The 10,000-nt window shown below is 41.5% G+C and overlaps 1 protein-coding gene across 4 annotated transcripts in view; it reads left to right on the top strand.

Moving 5' to 3' along the window:
• Positions 1-10,000, top strand: part of HM13 (histocompatibility minor 13) — a 35,500-nt gene that overhangs the window by 25,115 nt on the left and 385 nt on the right. Inside the window, exons 12-14 of one of the 4 annotated variants that reach the window (XM_085861504.1) lie at positions 112-195; positions 7,296-7,476; positions 8,907-10,000. The exon at positions 8,907-10,000 is cut by the window's right edge and continues 385 nt beyond it. In XM_085861504.1, the coding sequence (XP_085717630.1) occupies positions 112-195; positions 7,296-7,449 (238 nt within the window). In that variant the 3' untranslated portion in view covers positions 7,450-7,476; positions 8,907-10,000. The remainder of the gene's footprint in view (positions 1-111; positions 196-7,295; positions 7,477-8,906) is intronic. The other 3 variants (XM_085861505.1, XM_085861506.1, XM_085861507.1) reach the window with 3 other exon arrangements.

Genomic DNA, 10,000 nt, shown 5'->3' with positions numbered 1-10,000 from the left:
AAATCAACTATATTCAAAATCTATCTCCGGATAACTCAGAAATGTAGTTTGATTTCTGAGGTTTTCTATCCTTTTTACTCCCGGGCTTTCGTCTGTACGTTGAACCAATAGACAAGACGACATCGAAGCCATTCTAAGCCGATCAGAGATCCACATCTACAGAGCTTCAGAGATGACCGTCACCACCAACCCGGGGTAATTTTTCTTTCTCTCAAACTAAGTGGAGAGGTGGGGATGGGGGTGGGTGCAGCGGCGGAGGACACACAAAAGGCATTAAATTATGTTGGTATAGTGTAGTAGATCGTAGAAAAATCGTGCAAATTATGATACAAGCATCAAATTTGGCATTTCTGTTCTGCGGGGCTTTCTGATCAAATCTGCCCGATTGGCCATTTGAAAATCCAAATTTTGAAGAAAAAAAACAACTTCAAAAAAATTTGAAGTCACAGCTGGCTGAAATTCTTGAAGCACAAGTGAACATCTCAGACAGAGAACCAAGGGGAGATGCAGTCATCATTGATGGCTCAGCACTTATCAATGCCCTACCTCCACGCACTTCAAAGATATTTGATGACTATGCCAAAGAAGACATCATCCCAAAGGTGGAATCCTATGGTGCCAGGTACGAGAGGGTGGACGTAGTGTTTGATGTGTACAAGAAGTCAAGTCTGAAGTCCGAGGCAAGGTCGAAAAGGGGGCAAGGAATCAGAGGAAGAGTGACAGGAACCAGTAAGACCCCAAGTAACTGGAGAAGCTTTCTTCGAGGTGACTGCAACAAGACTGAGCTGTTTCACTGCCTTGCGGAAAAGATGTGTGAAGCACAGACGACAAGCACAGTCATTGTCACAAAAGGAGAAGATGCCAGTAGCAACACAAGGAAGTCACTGGATGCTGTGTCTCCATGTTGTCATGAAGAAGCTGACACTCAAATATTTGTACACGCCAAGGATGCAACGACGGATGGTAGCAAGTCCATTATCATTAAGGCTAATGACATGATGTACTAGTCATAACAATATCTGTACTGCCATCCTTACAGGAACTAGGTCTTGAGAACATGTGGATTGCCTTTGGCCAAGGAGCCAAGGTGCGATGGATTCCAGTCCATGAGGTAGTTTCTGCAATAGGGCCTGAGAAAGCTAGAGGGATCCCATACTTCCATGCGTTCACTGGATGTGACGTCGTGTCTGCCTTCCACGGTAAAGGGAAGAAAACTGCATGGCAGACTTGGAACGTCTTTGATGACGTTTCTGAAACATTCACCAATCTCAGCCAGCATCCAACATTGATTCGTGATTTTGACTTTTTTGAAGTTTTTGTTTTTTTCTTCAAATTTTTCAAAATTTGGATTTTCAAATGGCCAATCAGGCAAATTTGATTAGAATCCCCTGGAGAACAAATGTGCCAAATTTGATGCTTGTATCATCATTTGCATGATTCATCTCAAAAATTGCTGTGATCTGCCCCACTAGTACTGTGTAGTATTTCTGCGTGTTCCTTGGAATCGTCTGTATTGATTATCGTAAAATTTTCATAGATTGTGCATCCAATACGGAGTTGGTGTTCGAAGGGCGCTTAAAAATCTCTTGGAACGAGATGATCAATAGATCAAGATGGGAAATGTTTATTTTAATTTTTTTCAACAAGTGAGTGCATCTCATCACGGTTGACGTTTGACATGCGGACAACCTGGGAGTGTGAATTTGTTTATCGGGTAGGAACTGCTGAATCAGACAACAACCGCACTCTGAGCGAACAAGCAGTGGAACATGGTATTGTGAAAAAAAATTATATATATATTCATGTACTCTCAATTATAATTGTTGCTGGTGCTTTATAAATCTAATTTTTATGCTATAGTCGAATTGACTGTCAGTTATGTTTCCCTTTACCCAAGAGTCTTTTGACATAAATATTGATAAAAGGAATGTCTTACTGTGAAACAAGGTGACCTGGTTGATAACACTGCAACTTTTGCCAGGATTATGTCATTCTCTTTCACCCAGTGGACACATATTGCAGTTTGAGTTCTTCTGCTTAATGCTTATCAGCGAACCCTGTAGTTCTCCCCTCCCATTCTTTGGAATGCCAAGTTGTGTATAAGAAGAATTGCTTCGGGCTTTTGTTTTCAGTGAAGTCCATTGGAATGTTTTGGTGAATCATTCAATGTTCTTCCGCCGTATATACGCTACGGAAAGTAATGAAATACGGTAATGGGGAATATTCCTTTTTAAACAAATTGCCTTTTCTTTTACTGTACTCACTAGTTTTTACCCATGCACTCACTGCCTTTTTATATACTCAATTCCTTATATTCATTTCCTTGTATTCAAAAAGTAATATAATCACATTCTTACAAGGACCTATTACCTAATTTTTTTATCTCCCACCTCTCCTCTACTCTCCTTCCTGTCTGCTTCTTAGTATTTTGTTTGAATCCTTTCTCGTGTGAAACCAATCTCACCAAGGCCAGTTGTAGGTCATCATGCTGTCTCTCTTTGTTCTCCCAGACCCCTCCACTCCTACCAAAGCATATATACATATATATATATATATATATATATATATATATATATATATATATATATATATATATATATATATATATATATATATATATATATATATATATATATATATATATATATACAGTGGGGAGAACAAGTATTTGATACACTGCCGATTTTGCAGGTTTTCCCACTTACAAAGCACGTAGAGGTCTGTAATTTTTATCATAGGTACACTTCAACTGTGAAAGACGGAATCTAAAACAAAAATCCTGAAAATCACATTGTATGATTTTTTAATAATTAATTTGCATTTTATTGCATGAAATAAGTATTTGATACATCAGAAAAACAGAACTTAATATTTGGTACAGAAACCTTTGTTTGCAATTACAGAGATCAGACGTTTCCTGTAGTTCTTAACCAGGTTTGCACAGACTGCAGCAGGGATTTTGGCCCACTCCTCCATTCAGATCTTCTCCAGATCCTTCAGGTTTCGGAACAAGTATCAAATACTTGTTCTCCCCACTGTGTATATATATATATATATATATATATATATATATATATATATATATATATATATATATATATATATATATATATATATATATTTATATATATATATATATATATATATATATATATATATATATATATATACATATATATATATATATACATACATACATACATACATACATACATACATACATACATACATACATACATACATATACAGTCGGCAGCGTGTAACTCGTCACTTCGCCTAAGTCAGCAGCGTCAAAAAGTCCCGAATTTATCTAATGTTAAATCCCTTTGAATAAAGTCTGTAAGTCGTCACTTCATCAAAGTCGTCAGATGATGTCCGTTCCCGCGTAATGGAAACTCAAGTAAATTACCATGCCTAACTCGTCACACGGAATTTCTACCTCGTGAGAAGCCCGATTTCATGGAATCGTGATCCACGGTCATTGGTTTACACTGCCAGTGATAGGCTATTTATAACTGCGCTGCATTCAGCTCAGTCAGCGCGCCGTCCCACATGCATCTGAAGAGGTAGGCAGGCTGCGCAATGCAGTCTGGCGAAGGAGTAAAGGATTGATCAAGCTTCGTGTTGAAGTCCGATCATGGTTTTATATTGGCTTGTTTTGTACATCACTACACTCACTTACACATAGGCATTGAGCGGTCCTCGTCACCACGATGACTGTGTGTCATGTAATTTGTCGATGGTATATGAGTTTTCATTCCATATGAAAACTCATTCTACATTCATGCCAATGAATAAATTCCAACAGCAATTCATTCCACATTTGTCGATGGTGAGACACCATCACCGACGGTATACTAGTTGTCATACAGTTGTTCATTATCTTTACTTTTGATAAACTGATTCATGAATTCCATCTTTGCTTGATCACTTTCCAACTCACCAATGAACCCCCACCCATGCACCGAGGATTGTGTTTCCCTTTTGGTACAATAGCTGGCTTAGAGATTGTTGCGCCCTCTCACACGTACGTGTCTAGGCCATGTGCGACTTCATCCTTCACCCGACAGTCATGAATGTTCGCATACGCGCAAGTCATCACACGTCTAAGTCGTCACTTTTTTCTCAGTCCCGATGGTGACGACTTACGAGTAGCCTACTGTCTGTGTATATATATATATATATATATATATATATATATATATATATATATATATATATATATATATATATATATATATATCAAGAAATGTAAGCTTAGTTTAGTTCAAATCATTGTGGATGTCTCCATCTCAGTGTTTTGGACTCTGTGGTACCGGGCAATAAATGTTCTTTGATGAAATGTACTTTTCCTTGTGGACAGTGGATTATTTGTGTATTGCAAATTGAGTGATAGTATTTACACCGAGTCGGTTAAGACAACAAAAATTCCACAACAAATTGGTGCCGTGACTCGGATGTACTAAATTCCCGAAGGCAGTCCATGGTCCGGAGGGACGGCGAACGCTTGAGCATCGCAGACTAGAAGGCAAGCGGAGAGCATTCGCCCCATCCCTGACGGCGGGCCTGTTCTTAGCGGGTAACGTACATCAACAAAGGAAAGTACATGTCAGAGAATTTTTATTGATAGGCCTGGGGGGATCCTGCGGTTCGAGACCACTTAAGCCTTCGGGGCTGAACAGAGATCAGGGATCTCTTCATGGGGAGTCCGAGTCTCCGCCGTACCTTGAGCGAGTTTGGTACTTGGTACAGCAGAGGCAGAGGGGAAAGGCCAATCCCCTCTGGCCAAAAGGGAGGGGGTTGGAATCCCACCTCCGCAAAGGGAGGGGTTCGAGGCCCAGCTCGCTGTGTGATAAAGTGCGATTGTGTGTGAGGATTATGTGGTTCGAACTAACATTACTATATAGTTGCTTTATTACAGTGCTGAACAGCATTTGTTGTATTATCGCGATATTGAAGTGCATATTTCATGGTATTTGTGACCTGGTAACGATTTGCAGGATGGGAAATGCTGGTGGAAAGAGTGATGAGATTGGGTATACCGAAGCAACCTGTCCCAGGTCATGCAGAGGGACATGCGCAAGATATACGTTTGATAAATACGGACCTGATTCTGTGAGAGACGTTGCAAATTGGTGCGTTTGGACTATGAATAGTAAATTGCCTTTTCCTGAGAATGGTACTTTTGATCGGGATTGTTTGAAGCACCTGAGGAAGGTTTTGGAGGAGAAGGGAAAAGACAAAAAGACCTCAAGGTACGTTCCCATTGCGAGATTACCCAGGGGCTGGAGACGTGCAAGCAATATATCGGCCATGGGGTTCCGAGTTAAGGGCCATTGCAAACGAGATGCCGAAGGTACGAGAGGATCCGCAAAAGTTTCAACAAGAGTTGCATGTGATTGTGGAATGCCATCAACCGACTTATGTGGACATGAATATTTTGTTGAAATGGATTGTCCCCGAGGGGTTACTCCGACAATTGAAACAAGTCGCGGGATGGCCAAGTGAAGCGCCTGGAACCCGAGACGAGCTCAAAGAACATGTCAACAAGCTCATTGACATGGGGACAGAGGAAGCACCACTCAAAACAGATTGGGGGAAAATACAAGCGTGTAAGCAACGCTCATCTGAAGATCCGCTGGATAACCTAGAACGGTTAAGGAGTGTGTATCAGCATCACTCTAGATTAAAAGATGAAGAAGGCGTCCCGTTCGCTCATGCACTTATCAGCGGGTTGGCAGCAAAATTGCAGAACGAGGTCAAGCGAGTGTGTATCGGCTGGGAATCAAAGGATCTGAAGGATCTGATGCCCTATATAACCCAATGCAGTTCATCGATCGAACAGCGTCATGCTGAGACGGAGGCGAAACTGATGCCGACCCAGGTAAATGGGAAAGGAGAATGGGCAAGTGGGAGAACGAATAAGTGTTATGAATGTTTGTCGAGTTACCTGTTTGGATTTCTGTTTGTCCATTGTACTCACTGGAAGTTTGCTTGCTGTGAAACTGTTGCATTGTATTGTGTGGAGGTGTTACGGATTCGTAAATCCTATAGTTTTGTTTTAAGGAGTTACCTCTTTGGATGGATTTGTGAATGCAATGTGATTGGAAATGTGTATTTTTTTTGTGTTAAGGACAAAAGTTGCAGTGTTATCAACCAGGTCACCTTGTTTCATAGTAAGACATTCCTTTTATCAATATTTCGGTCAAAAGACTTGTGTCAAAACAAAATTCCACAACAGTGCCAAGCGACCACCGCGAAGACCAGACGGCTTGCTGCCAGCAGCTTGGGCACGAGTTTCTAATTCGTTCAAAGTACCAGTGATGCTCGTCCACTCTTCTCGAACGACACCCTGGGATTTTTAACGTCCACTAACTGCCGGCAGACGAGACGCCCAGTTTAGCATCCATCCCAGGGACAGCATACACATTGATGCATCACCCTGCTTTTGCATCAACAGGATGGCACCGAGTCAGGATTCAAACCCATGATAGACAGCTCAGAAGCGAGCTCACATACCTCTCGATTATCCTGCCAGCCCATAACTTTATATAATTAGTCAGATAATATTTAACTATTTTTTCATCAATATATCCGCCTCAAAATTTTTTGACATGCCCTGGGCTCTCCTGAGTATCTTGTTCGTAGAACTTTATGAATGCCCTTTGTTTAACATTATCGTGTGAGCAAGGTATTTGAGTGTCGTAAACGATAGGTTTGAGTAGGGGTGTTAAAAAATATTTTCAGCCTTTAATTTGTAAGGGATTCAAATGAAAGCATCATGAAGTTTTAACGTATTGTTCACTTGGTTGATGTACTCATTGGTCATGATGACATGATTTCACTTGCATGTACTAGCTGCTGATTACTTCATAATCCGGTACCGTCGGCGTGTTGGCAGTACGAATAACCAGGGAACAGAGTCCAGAATTTGTTGGGCACTTCAAAGCGAATGCTTTGACTTTTCAGATTTGCTTTGAATGGGCCCATGTTTCATCTCCTAAAGGCCTGGACTCAAACCCACAGTTTACAAACCCCTTCCCCACATTTCAACCAGTAATTTCTCACTTCTTTCTTGTTGTCCCTCCATCGATCATAAATTGCTGTTATAACAATGATACCTCTTCTAACCAACTTGTCTTGTCTATTTTTTCTCCCTTCATTTTTGTTCTTCCCATCTTCCCTACTTCATTATTTTTCTGTTCACTATTTATTTCCTTGTTTTATTTATTTCTCCACTTTCCTTTGTACAATTTCCATTCATTTCTCCAATCCCATGGTTTTACCCCCAAAAGCTTCGAGTCAAATGCTGATTCTTTACTTCATACAAGTCCCCCCGAACTCTACCAAACTCAATCCCAACCTCACTATGCCCCGGCCACGATCCCGGCCGTCCGCTCGGCCTCAATGTTGTCCCCTCGTCGTCGCCGCCCTACTCCGGCACATTGACGATGTCACCCAGTGTGGCCGACGATGGTGAGATGTGGAAACGATGGTGTGTTTCATGTGCTTTGATTGGTGAATGTTTGATTGTCCCCAGAGGGTAACAGCTTGCTGTGTTGTGCATTAATTTAATTCTGCATCTGCTATTGTTTTTGTTGTCATCATTATCGTTATTATTTCCTTACTTTGCGAGAGCCTTGCCTGCTCACCTTCAGAGTTGGCCTTGGAATTCGGCACTTCACTTGAGAAGAGCCGGCTCTTCAAACTCGCACTAATAATGATCACGCTCGATGGAGCAGTGGTCCAGACGAGCCATCCATTTGGCTTTGCCGATACTGTCATGGTTGCTGCATGTTCATGGACCTTGTCAACAACAAAATAATCGTCAGCTGTGGCTTGCACCGATTACTTGCTGTCCTTTTAAAATTCCGGATTTAATCTGGTTATAAAATTCATTATTTTTCAATGTTTCTTGTTTCCTTTTTTTTCCCCTTTATTGTACAGTAGAACCATGTCGTGGAACCATTCAGTCGATCATACCTTTTCTCCCGTAATTCATTTGCATTTTTCTATCTTTGAAACTCACTCATTTATTTACTTATTTGTATGAGCGCACTTGCAAGAATCATTCCCTCGCCCATTTATTATCCATCCATTGGGACCACACTTTGTGCAGAGCGTTGGTGCTGCCTAAGCAGCCTCCTTGGCTATTGGGCACAATCCTGGATGGGTCGCTACTCCAACATGGTATACCAGCATGCTGGCACTCATTTTGCCAAGCTCAGAAGGATGACAGGCAGAGTTCACCCCACCTGGTATTAATTCAACAGCCGAGTGGGGTTTGAACTCAGGATCATAGGATCCCAAATCCACCACCCTAACCACTAAGCCAACACCAGGCATGTCATTTATTATCCACATGCTTTTTGAACATTTTTGGTCTCAATCCAGAGGGCTGGGTCAAAAAGTCGACACCGAAATAATGCAATTATGGGCACATTTTTAAATTTAACTACGTTTGTTCAGTATATACAATCAACATTGGGGGATGCATGAAATATGTAACGATTTTTTGGGGGGGATTTTTACCCCCGGTTCATGTCCAGTGGGTGAGGACTTAGGATCACCGGTCAAAATGGGAAAATGTTCAGCTCTAAATTTAATATTGTCGATCCTGATAGAGCTTTCTGCCATCTTTCGACTTTGCTTGACGTGGGAAGTGTGGGGAATTGTGATGGCGTGCCATCAACTTCACTCTAGTTTTTATTGAATCTCTTGTGTTTTTGCACCCAACATTCCAGGATTTCACTCGTCCTTGAGCCGAGATCTCGTTGAAAACAAAAAAATTGACTTCCATTTTAGTATTGATTGGCTTTGATGATCAGTTTCTGGCGATCTGTTTGTACCGGTGATCAGTTTCAGTCCATTTGATTCGCTTCCTTATTTTGTTTCCGTCCCGACAGATACGAGGAGCAAGTCAAGGAGGAAGTGGTGGACCATCCGAGCGATGTTAAGAAGGACAGTTGAGTTATTGCCACATCCCACGTTCCTTGTCCCATCGCCTTCAAAACACTTCATGACCTTTTCTTTTGGAGACATTGAAGTGGACCAGAAAGTGCAAGATGTCATTTTGAATAATCCCCATTCCCCACGTTTCTTTTGTGCTTATCTGGCACCAAAAAGCGTAAAACAGAATTTATAGTTCCCGCTATACCATGTTGTTTTCCCTGCACTTCCTTTTCCTTTCCTTGTGTTGTCCATTTTTCTTTTGCTGTCTGTTATATTGTTTTAATGTCTTCGTTTGTGTAAGCTTTCCACTTATTGCCGCTTCTCTACTTCCTCTCGTTTTCCAATTTGTACAAAATGACCGTCAAGGTGCTGTTACCCTTTCCATCGCTACCGGGAAGACATTCAGATTGAACACCGCATGTCTTTTCGATGAGCGGAACTTTTGAACAGCTCGGTGTTGAGCATTCGAAAAAGTTATTTTAAAAAACATGGCAGGGCTGATTGGCTATGGGCATGAGGAATGAGTAATTGAAATGGGCCAATCAGGATTCATCAGCGATCCGACAAGCCTCCTCCCCCCACTTGTTTGACTGACGTGAATCTTTATAAAATAAATAAGCAAGCAAACAAATGAACCGAGGCTAAATCCATCTTCACCTTGGGCACCTGAACGCTGTTACCAAACTTCAATCTGATTTTGGAATCCGTATTGCTTTACCGTTTGTTTATTTATTTTAATTGTTTTCAAATGTCATTACGAGTGGAAAAGTTACGATGGAATGGTGGAGCTCGTCCAAGCTGTTGTAAATAAGAACCGCGTGCTTTATTTAAATGGCTTGCAATCTGGCTTTTTCTACACGATGATGCGTTCACAGAATACAAGCTTGGGTCGCCCACATGTTCGAGGGCAGGAAAGTGCCAAAGTGGCTCGGCAGCCATTCTTCTGACATTGTTAAAGGTGCCGGAGGTGGCGACGACCGTGCCGTTCTCCTGGTTCGAAGAACCCTACAAGTCGAGTGTTGTGAAGGTCTGGTGAACATCCGGTTAG

The sequence above is a fragment of the Eptatretus burgeri genome, chromosome 17 (assembly GCF_056783735.1).
Source record: "Eptatretus burgeri isolate ZD-2024b chromosome 17, Ebu_testis_v1, whole genome shotgun sequence".
NCBI lineage: Eukaryota > Metazoa > Chordata > Myxini > Myxiniformes > Myxinidae > Eptatretus > Eptatretus burgeri.
This window is presented reverse-complemented; position numbering and strand designations above follow the sequence as displayed.